Here is a 23,047-nt window from a genome sequence, read left to right on the forward strand (position 1 = left end):
AAAACATTCAGTGGTGCCCATTTCCCTACAGGATCAAGTTCCAACTTCTCAGCCTACCTTTTCAACTTTAAAGTTTTCTTCTACTCCAGCCAAAGTAATCTACACAATCCATTTGGAAACAGCATCTCATGTTTTTGGCTCTGCAAAATGCTCTTCCTATCTTGATTCTTCTCAGCATTCCAGATAAAATTCAAGTGTATTTCCCCTGAAACACTCCCTGACCTCTTCATTTTTCAAACTTCAACATTAATTAACTACATGTAGTCTATTTGCTGCTTTATGGAGATGCTTTAGGAGGAACTTTTTTAGGGACGATAAAGTGGTATAAACAAGAAATAAAATACAGACTGGGTAGCCTGTAAGCCTCATTTGGAAGGCTGTTCTCCCATGTCCTCCCTTGTACCCAGACCCTGCACACAGTAGGCACTCAGTGTTTGCTGTATACATTCTTGCGTGTGTGTGTGTGTGTGTGTGTGTGTGTGTGTGTGTGTATGTTCATGCATAGTATCTAAGGAGACTGCATCCCCCATAGAATGTAGCACTTATTTGCTATTCAATAAATGAATAATTTAGACTTCCCTGGCGGTCCAGTGGTTAAGACTCCACGCTTCCAATGCAGGGGGCGCGGGTTCAATTGCTGGTGGGGGAACTAAGATCCCACATGCCATGCAGCGTGGCCAAAAAAAAAAAAAAGAGTTATTTAATTGATATTATTGTCTTTTTTTGTTTTATTCTAACAAAGCCCGCACCTGAACAGGAAAGGGGGCACACATTTCCATTCTTGTCTCATATTTTACTTCTGTCCAAAGGTGAGCATTTACACCTTGAACTCTTTCGGGCATTGATAAGTTGGTGCTGATTAATCTGGACTCTTTTGCCAGAGTTTTCTAAGAGCCAGAGGGAGTTTGACTGAGTAGGATTAGGTTTCCATTTAAGGGCAACTTGGTTTCTTTCTTTTTTTCTTAAGGGTGCTTATACATTTCATTAACCAAAGCTTCACGTTATAGGAATCCTAAAAATACAGCTGTTATTGGTCTGTTTACTCCTTAAATACTCCTTGAGAACTTTCTGATCACCAGGAATTGTCTTATGTGTTCTGCACACACAGGCCAAATAAGATGAGGTTCCATCCCTCAGAGTCTTGAGTGATAGTGGAGTTCAAGACAATTGCAGGACTAAATACCAAAAAGCTTTGGCTTCTCACTTGAAGGTGTAGCTTCAGTAGACTGCAGCCTACTGAAGAGGCGTACAAGAAACATTGAGTAGTGGGGTGCAAGAGGTGGTCAGATCAGGGAGGGTTTTCCTGAAGTCCTGTTTAGGTGGAGTCGAGATTCTGTAGGATTTCAGAGGTAGCCTCATTCCAAACTGTACCCAGAGGTATGCCAACTGCGTGGCATGTTGAAGGAAGCAAGAGTAAGCTGATACCAGCTCACCAGCAGTAACCCTCACCAAATGTAAAGCAGGAAAGGGGGGATGTTATTTTGAAAAGCTTGGAAGCAATAAGGGAGCTGTTAAACTGGGTTTTAAATAATAAATTAGAAATTTGCATTTAATTAAGAACCTGTCCAAAGAATTACCAGGAAGAAGATCAGCTCTGACAGTACTTATGGACCTAAAAAGGTTGAAGCATTTCCTCCCTCATTTAATTCACTTCCCCTTGTGTGGTTAAAATGTGGTTAGTCTGTCCAGTTTCAGGTTGCTATGGCAGCAGATGCTGGTTTTTACACACTTACAGTAAACCTGAACTTCTCAAAACCCAAGAAGAGAAGTGGTTTTCAAGCTCTCTTCAGTAGATTTCTAGGGCATTTCAGAAACAGTGCTTTAGAATTTCCAAATGTTTGATGTACATTTTGTTTGTTTCTAAAGTATATATATAATATATATTTTAAAATAAAATTATATTTATTTATTTATGGCTGTGTTGGGTTTTCATTGCTGCACATGGGCTTTCTCTAGTTGAGACGGGCGGGGGCTACTCTTCGTTGCGGTGTGCAGGCTTCTCATTGTGGTGGCTTCTCTTGTTGCTGAGCACGGGCTCTAGGCTCACAGGCTTCAGTAGTTGTGGCATGTGGGCTCAGTAGTTGTGGCTCGCCGGCTCCAGAGCAAGGCTCAGTAGTTGTGGCACACGGGCTTAGTTGCTCTGCGGCATGTGGGATCTTCCCGGACCAGCGCTCCGAACCCATGTCCCCTGCATTGGCAGATGGATTCTTAACCACTGAGCCCCCAGGGAAGTCCTCTAAAGTATATTTTAAACCATTAAAATAATAATAAGGAACAATGTGCCAGACATGAAGTTATATACATGATTTGGGGACTTTGGAGAACACCACCATGTTAACTCTGGCAGCCAATGTATTCTTCAGAATAAAGCACGTTTTTGTAATTTCTATGTATATATTTAAACTTGTAAGTGTGCATTTGATTAAGAGGGTAGTAGACCATTGCCCCAGTCTTTTGAAAAATTCAGGTCCACACGTGTGCCCTAACTTATATTTTACAAGTCAATATACCTATATCTACATTCAATCAAATGCCAGGCAAGGCTTGGCTCATCTGCTTCAGGCATGGTCTTTTTTATTATAGTATCATAAGTAGAGTTCAGCATCTCATTGGTGTGCTGGATAGTGCTTACAAGTGTAGAATCACCTGAGGGCCTTTTAAAAATCCTGATGCCTAGGCCACACCCCATACTAATTAAATCAGAATCCCTAGGAATAGGGAGGGGCAGGACCTAGGCATCTGTATTTTTTGAAAATATAAATTTATTTATTTATTTGTTTTTATTTTTGGCTGTGTTGGGTCTTTGTTGCTGCGCACAGGCTTTCCCTAGTTGCAGCGAGCTGGGGCTACTCTTCATTGCGGTGGCTTCTCTTGTTGCAGAGAATGCTCTAGGTGCGTGGGCTTCAGTAGTTATGGTACACGGGCTCAGTAGTTGTGGCACACAGGCTTAGTTGCTCTGCGGCATATGGGATCTTCCTGGACCAGCGCTCGAACCCATGTGCCCTGCATTGACAGGCAGGTTCTTAACCACTGTGCCACCAGGGAAGCCCAGTATTTTTTTTTTTTTTTTAGTTTTAGGTTTTTTTTTTGGCTGCGTTGGGCTTTCGTTGTGGTGTGCAGGCTTCTCATTGTGGTGGTTTCTCTCGTTGCGGAGCATGGGCTCAAGGCACGTGGGCTTCAGTAGTCGTGGCACGTGGGCTCAGTAGTTGCGGCCCACGGGCTCTAGAGCACAGGCTCAGTAGTTGTGGCGCATGGGCTTAGTTGCTCCATGGCATGTGGGATCTTCCTGGACCAGGACTCAAACCCATGTCTCCTGCACTGGCAGGTGGATTCTTAACCACTGCGCCACCAGGGAAGTCCAGTATTTTTTTTAAATAGACTTTATTTTTCACAGAAAAACTGAGAGGTCATTTAGCCATACACCCATATTCCTTTTGCCCCCCCCCCACATGCACAGCCTCCCTCATCACCAACATCCCCTACCACAGTGGTACATTTATTACAATGGGTAAATCTACACTGACACCTCATAATCACCCAAAGTCCATCGTTTACATTCTTGATGTTGTACACTCTTGGTATTGTACATTTTGTGGGTTTGGACAAATAAATGTATAATGACATATACCCATCAGTACACAGTATCATACAGAGTAGTTTCAGTAGCCATTACTAATTTTCAAAGCTCTCTAGGTGATTCCAAAATATAACCAAGGTTGAGAACCATTGTGCTGTATTCTACTTATGGGACTTTATTATTGTAAGTTTTGAGTACTTCTTGTCTGACTTGTATATGAAAACTACCTCTATCTCCATTACATATTGGGTTTCCCATAAGATTTTGTTTGAATAAAGGACTCTGTTAAAGGTTAGTAATCAGCATAGTGAAAAGAGCTAGGCTTTGGAGTCTGAGGGTCAGTCCTAGATTCAACTTCTGGCTCCACAGCTGCTGAATAAGTCACTTGGGCAAGTTCCTTAACCTCTCTGAGCTTCCGTCCAATAGGTAATACCCAACAGTGAAGCTGAAAAATAATAAATGTGCCGTAGTTTAATAATGTTTAACCCATGGTAAGCACTTAATAAGTGATGGTTTGTCCATTGCTTCTTTACCTTTTGTCCTATTTTGGAGACAGGAAGTACCCTTCTTGCCATCAAACATAGGCACATATTTACCATCTTTTGTTTTGCTGTTCCTGTAATATTTTGTATTATTAGCCTTTTCTGGTTTGGATTACATTTTTGTTCAAATATCTTCTAACATATTGTAGGCCTTCTGATAGAACAAATTGGAGAGCTCGGAAATACAGATTTACAGTACAGTGGTCTTTTGCTTGAGTAGAAATTTTGATATGCCATTTCAGCACCTGGGAAGCATAAAGTACATGAGAGTGTTATTCTGTTATCCATGGGTACGCCCCCAGAGCTTTCAACATGTTCTTTATGCTGAACATTTTAGTCCCCTATAGTCTGTCAGAAGTAAAATGATCTGATTTCTTCCCCAAAGTGTCTTCTTTTCATGTCCTCGCTGAGAACTGAGAAATGTTTGGACAGTTTTGGACAGGACACAGATGATACAATTCAGGTTGACTACAACTGTGGCGTTTGTGTTGACTGCTTGATTGGAGACTTTGGTCTTTAGTGGAATCTGTGCCCTGTCTCTGCACCAGCCCGGGTGCATCCCAGGGGCCAGGCACTGCACTGTAGATGTTTGTTCATTTGTCTGCCCGAGACTGTCAGTCCATTAAGGGCAGAAGCCGAGTCCCAGCATGGTTTGAAAGGATAATGGTTGATTGAAAGAAGGAAAGCCGTAGCAGAAAAGAAAGACGAACAGTACATACATAGAGGAGGGCAAACAAGAAATACCAGGGCTTTGGGGAGTCAAGTGATCAGTTCAATGACTAGCCTGATTCAGGACCTTTTGAATATCTCTCATTTGAGAAACAGAAAGATCTTTGCTGGTACAAAAAGGTTAAGGATAAAGATGTGGCCAGCTGGCCATCAATCCTGAGTAGAAGGAATCAGCCCTGAGAGGAATTTGGTAATCCTGTGTGTTAGTAAAAGTACATAACTTTAAAAAAAATTTTAATTGGACATTTCAAAAGATGACTTGCCTTTGGGATTTTCTCATCAAAATAGGAAGGTGACTCTTGGAGGAAACCTATCTAAACTTCCTCTAAGATGATGTCAGCATTTATACTTGATCTTGAGTAATCTCTGAAATTCCTTTTGTGTTGGGCATTATGCTGAAGCCATTGGTTGTGAAGCAAGTATAATTTTTTATGGCTGAGCATAAATGAGTTGTGGTTGGTCTCTTTTATTCTTCTGTCCTTCTTTCCTTCATTCATTTTTTTTTCCAACTTTCAGACAAATGTTTGTCGAGCACACTGACAGGGTCAGGCATTTGCGAGGTAAAGAGGTTGGTTTGGTGAACAAGATGGACACAGCCACGGGCCCTCCCCTGGTTCTGGGCAGCAGGTCCCTCCCGTAGAGTGTGAAAGGTGCCTTGACGGGAAAGGCAGGATGTAAAGGGACACAGGGTGAGGGATGTGGGGCAGACACTGGGAGGAAGTCATTTTTAGACTGTGGCCTGAAGCATAACCTCAGACAAAGCATACGGAAGAGCGTGTTCCTGACAAATGAAAAGCTTAATTTATTAATATTTATGGCTCGTTGAATAGAGTATATTTTTTTAGCCTCCCCTTACTTTGTGCCACGGAACCGAAGCAGGTCCAGAATAGCCCTAATGCATGGCAGGAAGCAGCCCCCTTCAGCTGCAGAGTGGCCTGGTGCTGAAGGGGGTGTGAAGCCTCTGACTAGACACCGGCCTTTTTTCCACCGAAAAAAGCATCATCCGTTGGCTTCCCTTTATTCAGCCTGTTTATAGGAGTCACAGCGGTGCTGGGAGGGAATCATGTGCTGGATGCTTTCACTGGAGCATTCGGGAATTAAAGAAGTTAATCTCTTAACACCTACTGATGTCTTCCTTTCTCTCTTTAAAAAAAGTCAGTTTTTATTATGAAAAATAAAATATATACAAAAGAAAGAGAGTGGGCGTGGGTGTGTGCGCACACACGTCGATACACTTTGCAGAGTGCACATTAAAAAACAAGCTCCCGGGCTTCCCTGGTGGCGCAGTGGTTGAGAGTCCGCCTGCAGATGCAGGGGACACGGGTTCGTGCCCCGGTCCGGGAAGATCCCACATGCCGCGGAGCGGCTGGGCCCTGTGAGCCATGGCCTCTGAGCCTGTGCGTCCGGAGCCTGTGCTCTGCAACGGGAGAGGCCACAACAGTGAGAGGCCCGCGTACCACAAAAAAACAAAACAAACAAACAAAAAAGCTCCCATGCCCTCACTACCTAGCCTAGGAAATTAAACACGACCAACAGTGTGTGCTGCACACATCCTGCTCCATACACCCCATTCCAATCATAACCACTAGTCTGAATTTTGTGTTCAGTGTTCTCTTTTGTCCCTCTCTTTTACTATGTTTTAAAAGGTCATATTTACGCTTGCACTAGGAGATATTACACTATCAGATTATCACTGTGTACCAACAGCAAACAAGAAAAGCTGTTTGAATAAATTGCTTGATTGTACTCTTTTAAAGAGAATATACTGGTAACATCAAAGTACTTTAAAAAAAAAGTCAAAACAAAAGCCTTTCAATTTCAAGGAAAATCTTAACAGGGTTTGTTAAAAGGGTAAGATTTTTACAAACCAAGGGTGTATTACACGTGGACCCAGCAGTAACATGGCAAGGAATTGCTTTAACAATAACAATGAAAACACTGTTATTTTAAACTAGGCCATGAAAGTGTTTGTTCATTGGTAATAATGCCACTCCAGTATATTTTAAATGATTTTGTGGTATCAGAGTTTGAATTTACTGGCATAAAGGTCACCCTGACATGTACTAACATGAGACATGATTGACATTGTATTACTTCAATAATTCAAAATATTGAAATAGATCATGTCAGGAAACAGCCCTTTGGGCAAACCATTCTTTTTTTAAAAAAATAATTAATTTTTATTTTTGCTGTGTTGGGTCTTCGTTTCTGTGCGTGGGCTTTCTCTAGTTGCAGCAAGCGGGGGCCACTCTTCACTGCGGTGCACTGGCCTCTCACTGTCGTGGCCTCTCTTGTTGCGAAGCACAGGCTCCAGACGCGCAGGCTCAGTAGTTGTGGCACACGGGCCTAGTTGCTCTGCGGCATGTGGGATCTTCCCAGACCAGGGCACGAACCCGTGTCCCCTGCATTGGCAGGCAGATTCTCAACAACTGAGCCACCAGGGAAGGGAAGCCCCTGTGCAAACCGTTCCTGAATTTGCTTTTTTTCTGCTTGTGATGGATGTTTGTATTCTGTATTTGCACCCAACTCCCCGCACCCCTGCTTTTCCCCTAAAGTGTTCAGGTTTCCATCCAAAATGGAAGAGTATCAAGTTTGGGGTATCATATTTGACTACTGTAGAAATGACCCTTAGTGAGTTGATTGCACAAACTTTTTGATTACTTGTCAAATGATTTTGCAGGCTTTTTTCATTTAAATTGAACTCCTACTTTGAGGGTCATTATCACTCCACTGCTAAATGATACTTTTGGGCAACAAAAGTGGTGCATTTTAGAAATTTGTTTCCCAGAGCACATCAGAAGAAGAGTTTTTGTTTATATGTTTTCTTGCCCTTTGAACTGTAGTGTAACTTAGCAAGATTCCTTCCCCAGGAAGAAAGTAAGTTCAGCTCCTGTTACCATTCTGAAGTTTATCTGTAAGTTAATATGTAACTCAGAATCCAAAGTTGGCCGGTTGTAAAACCATGTGTATATCATTTAATCTTTTTATTTCATTTCTATGTTTTTATTCCTGAGGCAATTGGTTTTTCCAAGATTCAACAGGAGACTTTTTTCCCCCCCATCAATTAGTTGTTTTTTTTTTTTTTTTTTTTTTTTTTCCGGTATGCGGGCCTCTCACTGTTGTGGCCTCTCCCGTTGCGGAGCACAGGCTCCGGACGCACAGGCTCAGCGGCCATGGCTCACGGGCTTAGTTGCTCCGCGGCATGTGGGATCTTCCCGGACCAGGGCACGAACCCGTGTCTCCTGCATCGGCAGGCGGATTCTCAACCACTGCGCCACCAGGGAAGCCCCATCAATTAGTTTTTAAACTAAAGTTTTAATACTTTTCACAGTGATTTTTGCCACTATACCATAATGGTAAATCTGAGGCTTAAAAAAAACCTATGAAATATCTTATTCAGACTGGGAGTCCAGTCTTCAGTGACAGGGGATGACATGGATTAGAACAATAGTTTCTCTACATCTCAGTGCTCTATATGTTTGCGTTCTTTAGCCATTTTAACTAGCCCCTTAAAACTCTTTTATGACTCTGAAGACAAGCCATCTGAATTTCACAATAATTTTACTATGTACTTCCACAATACCCCTAGTCACTTTAAAAAAAAGAAAAGGCTGACAAAGCAAACCATTCCCAATTGTTTAAGAAACCAGTGAATTCATCCCTGGCTTGGGCTGCATGGAATGTAGTCTGAGGGGCAGATCTATGCTTTCCTTCTCTTTCCCCACATAGGAGAAACTTTGCTGGCGTTCGTGCTCATCGCCGTTGATCAGAAACTGCTGTAAGCACTTAGGGCTTCTATGATGTGCGTGGTTACCACGTGCAGTTTTAAGTACGGGTCTCTGCTGAAACTTCTCCCTGAGATCAGCTGTGCAGAGCACCTGACTCCCAGCAGCTCTGTTGTTTGAATGCCCTTCTCTCAGCTCTCATGTCATCATGACTTCCTGTCTCCTTGTCCAGAGCACTGTCTGTCCTGGGGGCTCTCATTCACAGGCAGAGGAGCAACAATGTGACAGGGTGGCTGCTCAGCATGTTTAGGAAAGACGTGTAGGAGATGAAGTCTGAGAGGTGGCCGGGGGCTAGCTTACATCAGGCTCTGTGGGTCACTCTGAGGACCCAGTCCTGATCCTGGCTGATGTGGGGAACGTGGAGGGTTTTGAGCAGGGGAGTGATAAGATCTGACTTGCATTTTACCAAGATCTCTCTGGCCTCTCTGTGGATTGGCTGCCGTTAAGTGATGCGGTGGAAGAGAGAAACAGCTTAGGAAGTCATGGAAATAACCTGAGTGAAAGCCGATGATGGCCCGAAGCAAGATGGTAGCACTGACAGGGCATGGAGAGATCAACTTCTAGATATGTTTTTTGTAGAGACACATGTTTTGTGATGGCTTAGAGCTAAGTTGTGAGAAAGAGAGTTGTCCAGAGCTTGGACCTCAGCCACTGGAAGTCTGGAGTTGTCCTTTACTGAAATGGAGAAGCCCATGAAAGGGCAGGTCTGGAGGTGGGAATTAGGGGTTCAATCTTGACATTGTTAAATTTAAGATGCCAGTTAGATCCAAGTGACATTGCTGGATAAACATTTGAATACGTATGCACGTGTGTGTGTGTGTGTGTGTGTGTACAGGGAGGGGTCATTGGCATTTAGGAGGTATTTAAAGCCCTGAAACTAGATGAGGTTACCAACTTCCCTGGCGGTCCGGTGGTTAGGACTTTGGTTTCTCACAGCAGCAGGTGCAGGTTTCATCCCTGGTTGGGGAACTAAGCTCCCGCATGCCACATGTTGCAGCCAAAATCGATAGATGTACAGATGAGGTCACCAAGAGAATGACTGGATAAGAGGCCAGAGGGATGGTCTGGGACTGTCCAGCATGTAGAGGTCAGGGGACTAGGAAAGGAGCAGGTAATGAGATGAGGAGAGAATCAAAAGGGGGTGGGTGATGTTTCAGAGGCCAAACTGGAAAAAAAGGAGGGAGTGATCGATTGTATCAAATGCAGGCAGATCCATAAGATGAGATTTGAGAATTAACTGTTGGTTCAGCCGCATGGAGGTCGTTGGATTCCTTAACAAGAACAGTTTTAGTGGAGTGCTGGGGATGAAAGCCTGAATTGGGTTTCTTCAGGAGATCGTGGGAGGAGAGGGAGACTGTGCACAGTGACCGCAGACAGTTCGTTCAAGATGTACAAGTTAGAGGAGGGCAAAGGAATCTTAGCTGTGGGGCAATGCAGGGTCAAGATTTTTTTCCCCCTAAGGTCGGGAGATTAATGTATATCCTTCTGTGGCTGACGGCAGTAACTCAGTAGAGAATGAAATACTCAGGAGGAAAAGGGAGACTTGCTGGATCAGTGCCCCTAGGTGTGTGAGAGCAGATGAGATCCAGTGCACAGTGGAGAGTAGTGCAGACATTTCCCACATAGGAAGACAGGGCACAGATGCAGAAGGTGAAGGTAGGATGTGGTTGGGGACACAGAGAAGGTCTCTTGTGATTGCTTCTGTTTTCTTAGGGAAACAGGAAGCACAGTCATCAGCTGAGCGAGAGAAGCAGGAGGAGGTCCACAGTTGAGGTCAGAGAGGAAAGTATAAAATAGTCATTTAGGAGAGCGGAGCCTAGATGGAGTAGGGAAATGTGGGAGATTGCTGGGCACCATTAAGGGTCCCCTCTTTGAACTTAGCGGTCATGAATGTAAGGTGAAACCAGTCAGTGAGATTGTGTGCTTTTCTCCAGCTATGGTCAGCCACCCTGGTAGAGATGCAGAACGGATAGAGAAGTGGACTTAACCAGAGTTGAGGTCTGGCCAGGCGAATGTGCTGACGGGAGAGAGAGGCAGAGGAGCTGACGGTGCAGCCAGGGGATGAGTCTTGTGCTGCACCATGGATCTAATCCGAGCAGGACAAGTGGAGACATGCTGGGGATGAGACAGTAAAAGGATTGGAGGACTGATGGGTTCTGGGTTCTAACGTGGCTGACGGATTGATAAAATTCAGGGTATTGGAGGAAATGTTCTGGAAAGTCAGAAGTGGTCAATCTAGAGGGTGGAGAGCCTGAAAATTAAGATTGTGGAGAGGGAGCAGGTATTAATGATAGGGTCTCGGGCAGCAGTTCTCGACCAGGAGCAGTTTGCCCCTGAGGAGGGGACATTTGCAATTGTCTAAGGACACTTTTGGTTGTCACAGCTGGAACGAGAAAAGCTGCTAGGACACCTAGTAGAGGTCAGGGATGCTGCTAAACATCCTATAACAGCAGAGGCAAGCCCCACAGCAAAGACTAATCTGGCCCCATTGTCAGTAGTGTTGAGAAGCCTTGGGCTAGGGTATGATTATGGGAATTAGCAGCTGGGATAGGCCCGAGGATAAGATCATTGGAGAAGATAAGATAAACAAAGAGATCAGAGTTTTGGAAGGTTCTTCCTATGACTAATGGAAGCTCCAAGAATTATGACAAGAATGGGAGAAAAAGCCAGGGGGGATAAGAGGAAGTTAACTAGCTATGTATGGAGTTATTTTATTTTTCTGCAACTGGCTGACTGGCTAGAGTTGGGATTTATTTTCCTGGCTCTAACAGCTGCATGTCCAAATTAGCCAAAGAGTGATGGTACATTGTTGTTTTTAAAAGCCACTTGTTTATTAACCAGCTTTGGCATAATTAAATTGTCTGTCTTAAATAGATTGTCTAAAAGCCCATTTAGGCATTTGGTTGGTCTTTTTGGTCAAAATTCCATGACTGTAAACTTGGGCACTTGGCCTAGTTGCATCATTAAATAACATCTCAGGGTAACAGTTCTTGCAGCCAGGCCTTGTAGCAGGGAACTGGTTTGAGAAAATCCTTGAGAAACTTTATTTGTTGACTTTAAAGACTGTGGCTTTCCTCGGAGTGCTCATCCCAGTGGAGAAAACTAGTCAAAATCACACAGAGTAAATAAGGGTTACAAACCAGTGCTGCTTCCTGGAATAAACTGGTCAAATTGTCCAGTTTTATGCTTTGTCCTTCATTTTGAACTCAAGTGCCCTGGGACTGCTTTTCTGCCTACCCACAATAGCAAGGAACTGTCTTTTGTTTGCTTCTTGTTTAAAAGAAGGGCTTGTTTTGAGGTTTGCACCACGAATAATAATCCATTGTTCCCTATAATAATAATCCACCCTCTTTAGCAGAAAAAAATCTGCTTGATGCAGTGTGGCTATCAGTTTATTTAGAAGAATGGCCAAAAGTGCCCATTGTGTGGTGAGGATAAACATTTGGAAGATGGTTGGGAGGAAATGGGGGAGTACTCTTGTTCTGCTTGGCCTGGAGTCACAGTTAAGACCTCAGGAAGAAAAAATTCTGAATATGACCATCAGTCCTGGGTGACAATACCCTTCCTTATTCTGCTTGTCTGTTACATTCTAAGAATAATTGGAACACTGCAGATAGGGATTCTCTCCCCACTATTTCTTTAAAAAAAACCTTATTTTTAAAATGGGTGTTTTTAATCTCTTCTATATTAGCTCTAATTGTTTCCACTTTTAGGCCAAATAAGTTTCTTTCTAACCTTCTTTAGTCCATGAAAGGGTCTCTTTTTGCGTGAAGATTATTTTATTTTAGCAGGAATCCTTAATAATTCCTGCAGTTGCCTCTGACTGTAGATCTCAGAAAAAGAGCTATTTTTATATGCCAAGTGATAGACATTTTAATTACTACTTCCTGGTCTTAGGCTCACTGAAAAAACTCAGTGAGTAAATTGAATATATGACCCAGTGTGGTCAGTTATTTCTTGAGTACACATGTATCTAGCACACTGAAATCCAGAGGTAGGTAAGATTTCACTAATGAAAGCAAGATATGTGATGCTTTTTTTTTTTTTTTTTGCCTTAAATACCTTACAGGAAAAGGGTTAGTTAAATAATAAACATGGCTTTAAAATAAAGTGATATCTTACCTAAAACAGTTTTAATTGCTTTATATATGGAAGATGAGAAAAGATCAACTTGATATAAATTGAAATGTAGCAGGTGAATATGAGAACTATTTAAAGAAGTAAAAATATGGCCTCCACATCATTAAAAACAGACCATCAGAGAAGCATGATGAGATGTCCTTCAGTAGATGAATGGATAAACTGTAGTACATCCGTACAAAGGATATTATTCAGCAATAAAATGAAATGGGCTTTCATGCCACAAAATGACATGGAGGAAGCTTAAATTAATATTCCTAAGTGAGAGAAGCCAATCTGAAAAGGGTACATTTACTGAGTGATTCCAAATATAGAATATTCTCAACGTTAGTGCTACACTAATGCAAGATGTTAATAATAGGGGAAACTGGGGCTTGGGGGAAGCTAGAGGGAATATATGGGAACTCCCTACTTTCTGCACACCTCAAACTGCTCTGAAAAATAGTCTGTTAATCAAAAGAAAACATAAATATTAGGTATAACTGAACCAGTAAAAATGTCTTCTTATTAGAAAACAAAAATCCCAGACTCTCAGCGGTTTAGTTTGTAGGAAATACCTGGCTATATAAATATAATATTCTGCCAGAAATGTATAGTACCCAGTGGTGATGGATTACTGTATACATCTTTTTTTTGTGTGTGGTATGTGGGCCTCTCACCGCCGTGGCCTCTCCTGTTGCGGGCCACAGGCTCCGGGCGCGCAGGCTCAGCGGCCATGGCTCACGGGCCCAGCCGCTCCACGGCATATGGGATCTTCCCGGACTGGGGCATGAACCCGTGTCCCCTGCATCGGCAGGCGGACTCTCAACCGCTGTGCCACCAGGGAAGCCCCTACTGTATACATCTTGTAACGTTCTTGTATCTTTTCTTTGTCCTCTGATAAATATGCACAGTGGTATTCATGCTAAATCCTACTCTTAAGCTTTCCTTGTTCCTTTCTCTCCAGTGACTGCTGGTGTATCGGCCCTGGAGGTGTATACACCAAAAGAAATCTTCGTGGCAAATGGGACACAAGGGAAGCTGACATGCAAGTTCAAGTCTACTAACACGACCGGCACGCTGACCTCAGTCTCCTGGAGCTTCCAGCCAGAGGGGACTGACACCACTGTGTCGGTAGGAATGCTTGTCTGCTGGTCGTACCTCACGGGGGTTCTTTACTGCTCTAGTGTGATTAATGATCCATTCTTCTGATTTTGCACTTGCAAAATGAGTGAGTTTGTTATCTATTAGAGACTTCAAGGCCCTTCTCTTGCTTCAGACTCTCCAAAAAAATAAATTCAGTATCTCTTAAATGCAGCTTCTTATCTATATTGATACTGATATTGATATCTCTATCTATCTATCTACTTATCTATCTATCTATATACTGGGTTGGAATGTATGCCTGATTTCCAAATGTTTGAGTGGACCTGTGTCCCTCAGGATTTATAAAAAGGAAGGCCCCTTGGGTGTTGTGTCTGAATAGGAAGGAAAGGTGAGGTAAAGTCAGAGATTACAAAATTATATGACTTCCTCACTGGGTCCAAGTGGGTATGGTTCTGGGTAAAACAGCCCCAGAGTGAGTGAGAGCAGGATCCCATACAAGTGTCATGGGGAAGCAGAGTCAGAGGCATTCTTTTGCTTCCCATAAATATGGCATCAATGTGGAACATGTATCCTATAGATGCAAAATTAAACACACAGATTTACCCAGGAGAGCCCAAAGAATTATTTAAATTTGTGAAGATTTCCCACTGACATCTTTTGCCAGACTAGAAGTGAGGGACATTGTTTTATCTACAGAAAGTAAAGCATCATCAGGAAGACACCCAGATGCTCTTTCCTTCAAAGAGCAGTTTTACTTATGCTCAAAACATTCTTGTCATGTGGGTCAAAGCAGGTGTACATACCCCAAGCCTTAATATTAAGAACATGCTGTATTTCTTTTTAAATTTTTATTTATTTATTTATTTTTGGCTGCGTTGGGTCTTCGTTGTTGCATGCAGGCTTTCTCTAGTTGCGGTGAGCGGGGCTACTCTTCGTTGTGGTGCACGGGTTTCTCATTGCGGTGGCTTCTCTTGTTGTGGAGCATGGGCTCTAGGCACGCGGGCTTCAGTAGTTGTGGCACATGGGCTCAGTAGTTGTGGCTCACGGGCTCTAGAGCACAGGCCCAGCAGTTGTGGCGCATGGGCTTAGTTGCTCTGCGGCATGTGGGATCTTTCCAGACCAGGGCTCAAACCTGTGTCCCCTGCACTGGCAGGCAGATTCTTAACCACTGCACCACCAGGGAAGTCCAAACATGCTGTATTTTTTAGCTAATCAATTTATACTTACACACCAATCTGATTATAGTTAATTCCAGAATGTTCAGTTACTGATACAGGATCCTTTAACTCCCAAATGTCAGGGCATAGTTAATAAGATGAGCAGGATGCTCATCATTTTTATAAATTTTCAGGAGAAGTAAAATCAAGCCCAACATACCAGATATGGCTTTTCTGGTCCGTGGAATTAGGGTCCACATGTCTAAAACAGAGCTCATCTTTTCTCCCCTCTGTTTCCCTTCTGTGCTAGTTCTTTTTGGGTAATTATGTTCTTCTAGGGACCTGATTTTTTTTTTAAATCTTGAGTTTTTTGGGGGTGGGGGTTTGTCCTTTCCTTCCCCATCCACTACCTCTTCCCTTCTATTCCTCACACCCACCCTGAGAAATAAGAACATTTGCCGGCTCTTCCTACTTTGTTTCTGGCATCTAGCTTTTTGTCAGCCTTCCTGCTTCTCCGCTCTCCATTAAGTGATAAAAACTGAGTGCCGGGACTTGTGCAGCAACCCCCTTGGTTATTCCTCCACTTCAAATTATCCATCTTTCAACCCAGTCCTACAGTCTACCAGATGCCTTGTCTTAAAACAGTTCTTTCACCTCACCACTGCCCTAGTCAGAATCCTCATAGTTTCCCATTGCAAACAGTGCTTGTCTGTTCTAGCCCCACTTCTATTCTCTCATGTGATCTCCTTCAGTCTAGTAAAAAGTGCTTTATGCTTTGTTTTTCCACTTCTGAACTCTTGCCATTTAAGTTGTATCCCATCTTCACATTGTGATCCATCCATAAGACCTCTTTGACCTTTTTAGCTCTTCTTTAAAACTCCCTGCCCATGTTATCTGGGCCACTCCTGTGAGAGAACGTCCCTTGCTATGACAGTTTTTCTCTTCTTTATCTTGAATGTAAGCATTTTGAGGGTAGAGATCTATCTTACACCTTTAGCGTCCCTCATGGTTTTAACACTGTGGCTTTTACTTAAATGTTGGTTGATAAGGAGATCTAGTCCCTTTTTGTGTGTGAGTTTTTTTTACTGTTTCATTTCTCTCTTTCTTACTGGTTTCACCAAAGTGTTACTAATCAGTGCAGTTCAGCAAACATATACAGTTCCTGTGATGTGCTAAGTGTGGAGGAGCACAGAGAGAAATACAGCTTGTACCCTGCCTTCAGAGGGCACCCAGTCTGATGAGGGAGAGGTTTGCGGAGACCCAAAGGTGGGAAAGAGTGTAGTGTAGGTCTATGTTGCTGCTTCAGAAATGCTTCAGAGGATATTTGTAGATGAGGTAGGAAGGAAAGCAGAGACCAGATGACAGAAGGACTTGTTTGCTAAGCTAAGAGTTTATGGTTTATTTCCTGGTAAAGAAGAGAGGTGAAGGGTTTGGGGCAGGCAAGATATGATCAGACATGAGAGGCATTAAATAATGGAAATAGCTTAAGCTTTGAATTCTTGTCTCCAAGACCTGTGACCTTGAGTAAGTCACTAAGGTTTTCTGAGCCTCTTTCCTCACTTGTCAAATATCTGGCAAGGTGGATCTCACCTTGCAGCGTGGTTAGGAGTTTCAGAGTGTTATTTTGCATGGTATTTCCCATTTCTGCCCATCTTACAAGCAGAGGCCCTGGCTGCCTTTCTTGTTCAGTGACTAGCTCTGGAAGGCAGAGCTAGGAGCTCCAGTCTCCCTCTGGAGCAGAGGACAGGTTTGCTTACTGTCCAAGATAGAAATATGTCTCCCTTTGGGGCCATTATAAAAGATTTGGGTTTCTTAAGCGTGGGGCTTCTCAGCTGTGATACCGAGCCTCTGCACATGCAGCATCCACCCAAGCCCCTCCATGCCGTCCTTATAGGCCTTGGAGGGCAGGGGCCACAGATAAAAACATGCTGCTTGCTGTTTGTAAGTAATAGGGTCCTTTGTCTCCAAGTCTTCTTCATGAGAACAAAGACTTCCCAGGAGTCTTATATCTTCTGCCAGCATCTGTGAACCTGTGGCAGACTTGCAGGGAGGGTAAAATCTCAGAGCCTTCGTAGTTCCTAACAAGCATTAGTTATATTAAACACAGGGTATATGTTTGATAAATGGTTTTTAATTTTTTTTTTCCCAGTAATCATGTAGGCATTGTGGAGGATGGATTAGAGGAGCTTGAGACCAGTTAAGAGGTCATAGCCCAAGATGATGAGGACATAAAAATCAGGTATTATCAGTGGGAATTAAATAGAAAAGAGAAACTTAGGAGATGGAATTGACAGGGTTGGGGATTTTTTTTTCTTTAAAGATTATTTATTTATTTATTTGCTTATTTAATTTACTTTTGGCTGCGTCAGGTCTTAGTTGCGGCATGCAGGATCTTTCGTTGCGGTGCACGGGCTTCTCTCTAGTTGTGGCCTGCGGGTTTTCTCTTCTTCAGTTGTGGCGCGCAGGCTCCAGGGCGTGTGGGCTCTGTAGTTTGCGGCATGTGGCCTCTAGTTGAGGCACATGAGCTCGGTAGTTGTAGAGCGTGGGCTTAGTTGCCCCACGGCATGCGAGATGCTAGTTCCCTAACCGGGGATCGAACCCGCATCCCCTGTATTGGAAGGTGGATTCTTCACCACTGGACCACCAGGGAAGTCCCAGGATTGGGAAATTAATTGGATGGGGAGGAAGACAGAGGAATTAATGATAACTCCAAAATTTATGGTTTGGGAGACTGGCACGTAGCCATCAGTCAAGATGGGATACACAGGTAGAAGATAGAGTTTATAGGAGAAGGTGGCAGACTTGGAGGGTGGAGGCAGTAGACAGTTGGATCAGGGGTCTAGAGCTCCAGGAAGCACTGTGCGTGAGAGAGGTTTGCAAGTTAACAAAATGTAGATGGCCATTAAATCATAGGAATGGATGAGATTGCACAGGGGTTTTCAGCTTCCACAAAAGGTTCTGAAAATGTTGTGTTTGGATTGCCCGTGTAGCTCAGTGGTTGACTAATGCTCATTTCCATCACCCTCCCCAACCCCACTATTGCCCCATCTGTGAATACAAACAAAGACATGTAGCCTCTAGCAGAGCTGCTTGGATTGAAGCCACATATCAGGATAGATCTCCACCCACCAGGCCTGACCTTACTTCCGGGGGGCTGGGTTTGACAAAGTTACTTTGAGAAATGAGTTCCTTTGCTGAAAGCAGGTCTGAGGAGAGAGTGAGAGTGGAAAGAGAAAGGTGCTAAAGGCTGAACCTGCAAAGGCGGACAGAACATTTTGGGTTGTCTGGGCTGTGTTCCTTTCACATATCCATGACTTTGCTGTAGGAAACCAATAAGTAAGACTGGGTAACCCATCAGATTAACTGATCTGCGATATTTAGGCTTCTTTTTCTTGATGACTTTGCGTATCTTAATGGTAAGCTTTTTGAGTTACGGCTGAAACCTTTGGATTCACTGGGCTCAATCGTGGTGTCCATTAGAGCATTGGCTTTGAAGAGTCAGGTGGTCCTGACTTTGACTCTGGATCCACCTCCTATTGTCATTGTGACATTGGGCAAATGCTTTCTTTGAGTCTCCATTTTCTTATTATAAAAATATGGGTGGTAATTGCTATACCACTGGGCTATTGAGAGGTTTAGAGAGAATGTACACATTTATTTCTCCAACTGAAACAGGGTTGAACTCCATGATTTCTAAATCCCTGTCTGGCTTAGGTTCTATAACTTGAGATTTGTAATATGATGTGGCATTTCTTTCTGGATGAAGTCGTTTTTTCACATCCTTCTACTCCGCCATCTTGATTGGAGCTCCTCAGATGAAGTCTTTTTTTAAAAGAACCCTTCACAGCATGCCTATACTAGAGTTTAGAACATCTACCTTTGAGAATAGCTCATGTGTTCTTTTTTTCTAATTGCAGTTTTTCCACTACTCCCAAGGGCAAGTGTATGCCGGGAATTATCCACCATTTAAGGACAGAATCAGTTGGGCCGGAGACCTCGACAAGAAAGATGCATCAATCAACATAGAAAATATGCAGTTTATACACAATGGCACCTACATCTGTGATGTCAAAAATCCTCCTGACATTGTTGTCCAGCCAGGACACATAAGGCTTTATGTTGTAGAGAAAGGTACTTCCTTGAGTATTTTTGCAGTAATGATGCAGTCCCCTTTATCTCATGCTTAGTTAGAGAACAAGAGTTACATTTCAGGGTGTGTTTGAAAGGGGTATTTCTGCCATACAGTTATGCTCCCTGTTTTCATAGACCTGTGGCTCTACTGAACATGCCTGGGGGTCAGGGAACTCATTGCAACCGGAGTGGCTGATTTCTCCATTTATATACCTGCTGTCTGGAGCATATTGATCAGATTAAAGGAGTATGAATTTTTCATTGTTAATTAGAAGTAAGACCAGATTCATTATAGTTGGATGGGGTGAGTATTGGGAAAGAAGGAGATTAATATTGTTTTAATATTCTCCAGGAGAAAGCTTTAACATTGGCAGAAACAGTATAGCTATTTCTTCACCTTTTTTGGAGAATAAGCAGGAAATGCAGGTTCTGCTCTCTCATTTCGAGACAAAGTCTGCTTTGTTGGAGAATAGATTGAGGTAAATTCACATCCCCAGCTTTTCTTTGATTTTAGAGCATTGAGAGGGATTATGTATATAGAAATGTTTTTAGTTCTAAAGCTCATTCTTTATCAGCTAATGTTCCTATGTCATCCACTAGGTACTAGGATCTCATAATTTGGATAAGAAAATAGTGTATGGTAATTGCTAAAGGAAGACACTTGTTTATTAACTTAATACAATTCCATTTCTTCTCTCTGTCGCCATGTACCTTAAACCTATTTTGTTTTTTCTCTCTAGAGATTTTGCCCGCGTTTCCAGTTTGGGTGGTGGTGGGTATAGTTACTGCCGTGGTCCTAGGTCTCACTTTGGTCATCACCGTGATTCTGGCTGTCCTCTATAGAAGGAAAAACTCTAAACGGGATTATACCGGGTAAGAAGCTCTGCTGCTGGGGGGAAGGGTGGAGGGAAGGAATCAGAGTTTATGAAAACTTCTGTACGTTTTATGGGAAAAGAATTGTGAAGAATTAGCTACTGTTAGCTTTCATGTCAGAATCGAGCCCTCTTCTTAGAAGCTGTTCTGACATGGGCAAGCAGAGATCAGTGGCCTGCCGTTAAACGTGGACTCTGACACTAATCCCTGTTTCAGTTTCTTTCTTAGGTTTGGTGCAACGGACTGCTCAGTAGTCTGTGCTCTGTGTTGCAGTATCATCCGCTCTGAAATTAGCATTATTAAGTCACACATATCACTTACCTAATACGAGTTTAATTTGATCTCTAGGTAATAATCTCATACGGTTCTTCTTTTCAGTTAGGTAAATATAATAATAATAATAAGAGGAGTATGCTGATAAATGACCCCTACCTGATGTGATGATGCAGGGCTTTCCCTGTTTGTAGTTTGGTAAGGAGGTTTACTGCTTTGACCATTCTCGAATGCACGGCTGGACTCATCCAGGCTGAGTTAATAAGAGTTGAACATCAAAACATACCAGCAATAAAGAAAAGTAGACGTTCGTTTTGTTTGCGGCTTCTCGAAGAGAACACGTTTGAGCATAGGGTGTGTGTTTAATTGAAGAACCCTCTGTTTTTGCCACTCCAGCTGGAAAGCTAGCCTGTATAAGCTTGGTAGAACTCGTGTGGTAAGACTGAGAGTGAGGCTGGGTTTCAGTTGCTGGAGCACGAGCTGCGTCCCCGGTGCACGGAAGGGACTGTGGTTGAGGGTTGCATGCCCTGGACTCCCTGGCTGGTGGATGGTGGGGACCTCTCACTTTGGGCTCTGCTGCTCTACTTTTTAGGAGTGCTGTGTTTTCAGGAGTCTAAGTGTTCAAACTCAGGTATCATTTGCTTGGAATGTTTCTATTCTGCTGACTGTACCTGCCCCCTTGCATGGTGAGTGGTTTATGATGAAATATAACCGGAGTATTGGTTTTCAACATGAAACTAATCCAGGGTGGCGACACGCCGGTCTCTGTAGTTCATGCTTTTTGGGTTAATAAAGGCACGGAAAAGTGTGCCTTACAATTCTGCATGGCATCGTGAATGCTGCTATTCTTCTTACTTTGGTTTTTTTTCCCCCCTCCCCTGCCTTTTCTACCTTGGTGTGCCGGGATCAGATCCTGCCTATCTTCCACTTCTTAAGAAAAGCTGACATAGACGACAGACACATTGGGACTATAACAGGGCTGGGTCTCCTCTTCCACTCCCACTAGACACATGGTAACTAATCACATTGGCCGTTGCTGTTAATATTCATGTGTATGTATTCAGCCCATCTCCCTTGTCAACAACTAACTAGCCAGCTCTGAGCTAACCCAACAGCTGTCATGGTCTGTCCACAAATATGTCATGTGTCTGTGTTAGAAACATGTTGAGTGTACCATCCCAATGAAATTGGGTTGTCAGGTTTTATGGTCATCTGAACATATATGTTCTTCATATAAAATGCCTGTGTGTGTGTGTGTGTGTGTGTGTGTGTTTTAGTTTTTTTATACTTGAGTTGTATTATTACTGAGTTAGACTCTTTATGTTACAATACTCAAACCATTTTGGTTTGTGACATATAGCCTCCCGGTTCAGAGAAGGCACAGTTTGCAGAATGCTTTGTATGCTTTGGTCTTAGTAAATGACACTTTAAATGTGATTCTCTCCACACTAAGATTTTTAAAGAGTACATCATAAGGGATTGAAGCTCTGCTGAAGACATAGCCCATTAGGGAATCCCTAATGAGTTACCTCCTGGCATTCACTTTCCCTGGTTTATTTAGGAGATAGGGCTTGCTGTTGAAGACCTGCTGCCCCTGAAAAAGTTCAGCCCGTGTGATGTGGCATTCCACAGTTTCTTATCGTCCATGACTTCCTGGGTTTTCTTTGGTTTGGTTGCGGAATTGGTGGGGAAACAAACTTTGGGGACCTAGGGAATGGAAGGAATGAGATAAGCCAAGACTATGAGCCTGGATCTGTATCTGTCACTTTGGAAGCACGTTCAGAAGAGGTTTGCCTTTGATGATCACAAAAGCGAATTGCTATCAAGAAGGTATAGCTTGCTCCTTTAAACCTGTATCCCAGAGCAGGGTTTATGATAGGGGAAAAAGCCAAAGAAGCAAAAGGATAAATGTACATTGTAGCCAGAATCCCATCTGGCAGATATCATTGTTGTAAACTGGGGCAAAGAGATTGCACCACCTTGGATTCCGTACCTCCCCTGGGGTAGCTTCACTGACTTGGAAGAATTAGTGTCAGGGATTAAAAAATAGTTTCAAGATATGTGATTGTTTTGATACTCATTGTTTTGTTGAGTTTTGTTTTTATACATCTGCTACTTCATTTTGTCATCACTTGCATTTCTATATTTTTGGTTTCCATTTATTTTAATTCTTTTTTTTTTTTTTCTCACATTCTCCAAATTGCCAATTCATCAGCTGCAATACATCAGAGAATGTGTCACCGGTTAAGCAGGCTCCACGGAAGTCCCCCTCCGACACAGAGGGTCTAGTAAAGAGCCTGCCTTCTGGATCTCACCAGGTAATGGCTGATTGCAGCTCTGCCCACCGTGCCATGCTCTGCAGTTTGGTGCTCTGTCACATTGTGGGGTGTGGGAAAGAATAACGAGCTGTGAGAAACGGACAGAAAGAGAGAGAGCAAGAGAAAGAGAGGGGAACGTAAAGGGCTGGTTTAGGAGGACCACAGGAAGGTATGTGGAGAAGAATCTGACTTGAGTAAAGGTTTCCACCAAACCACCACTAACAGATTGGCCCAAGCAAAATGAGGAAATGACTTTGTCAGATGTAAATACTTCTTCCTTCGTTGCTCAAAGAAATAAAGCTAGTGAACTAGATTCTATACTGAGGTGTTCTATAAGCCATGGATTTCACAGGAAAAAGTTGATTTTGGTGTTGGTAATAAAACAGCAAAGTTATTTTGTATGAATTCTTTAGGAGAAATTGAAAGGAAGCATTTA

General features: G+C 43.0%; 1 protein-coding gene across 1 annotated transcript in view; it reads left to right on the forward strand.

Annotated features, from left to right (window-relative positions):
- MPZL1 (myelin protein zero like 1) overlaps positions 1-23,047 on the forward strand; it is a 60,418-nt gene that overhangs the window by 24,002 nt on the left and 13,369 nt on the right. Inside the window, exons 2-5 of the mRNA XM_059073490.2 lie at positions 13,720-13,886; positions 18,934-19,147; positions 19,888-20,020; positions 22,509-22,611. Of these exons, the coding sequence (XP_058929473.1) occupies positions 13,720-13,886; positions 18,934-19,147; positions 19,888-20,020; positions 22,509-22,611 (617 nt within the window). The remainder of the gene's footprint in view (positions 1-13,719; positions 13,887-18,933; positions 19,148-19,887; positions 20,021-22,508; positions 22,612-23,047) is intronic.

This window comes from Kogia breviceps, chromosome 1 (assembly GCF_026419965.1).
Source record: "Kogia breviceps isolate mKogBre1 chromosome 1, mKogBre1 haplotype 1, whole genome shotgun sequence".
In the NCBI taxonomy this organism is placed as follows: Eukaryota; Metazoa; Chordata; class Mammalia; order Artiodactyla; family Physeteridae; genus Kogia; species Kogia breviceps.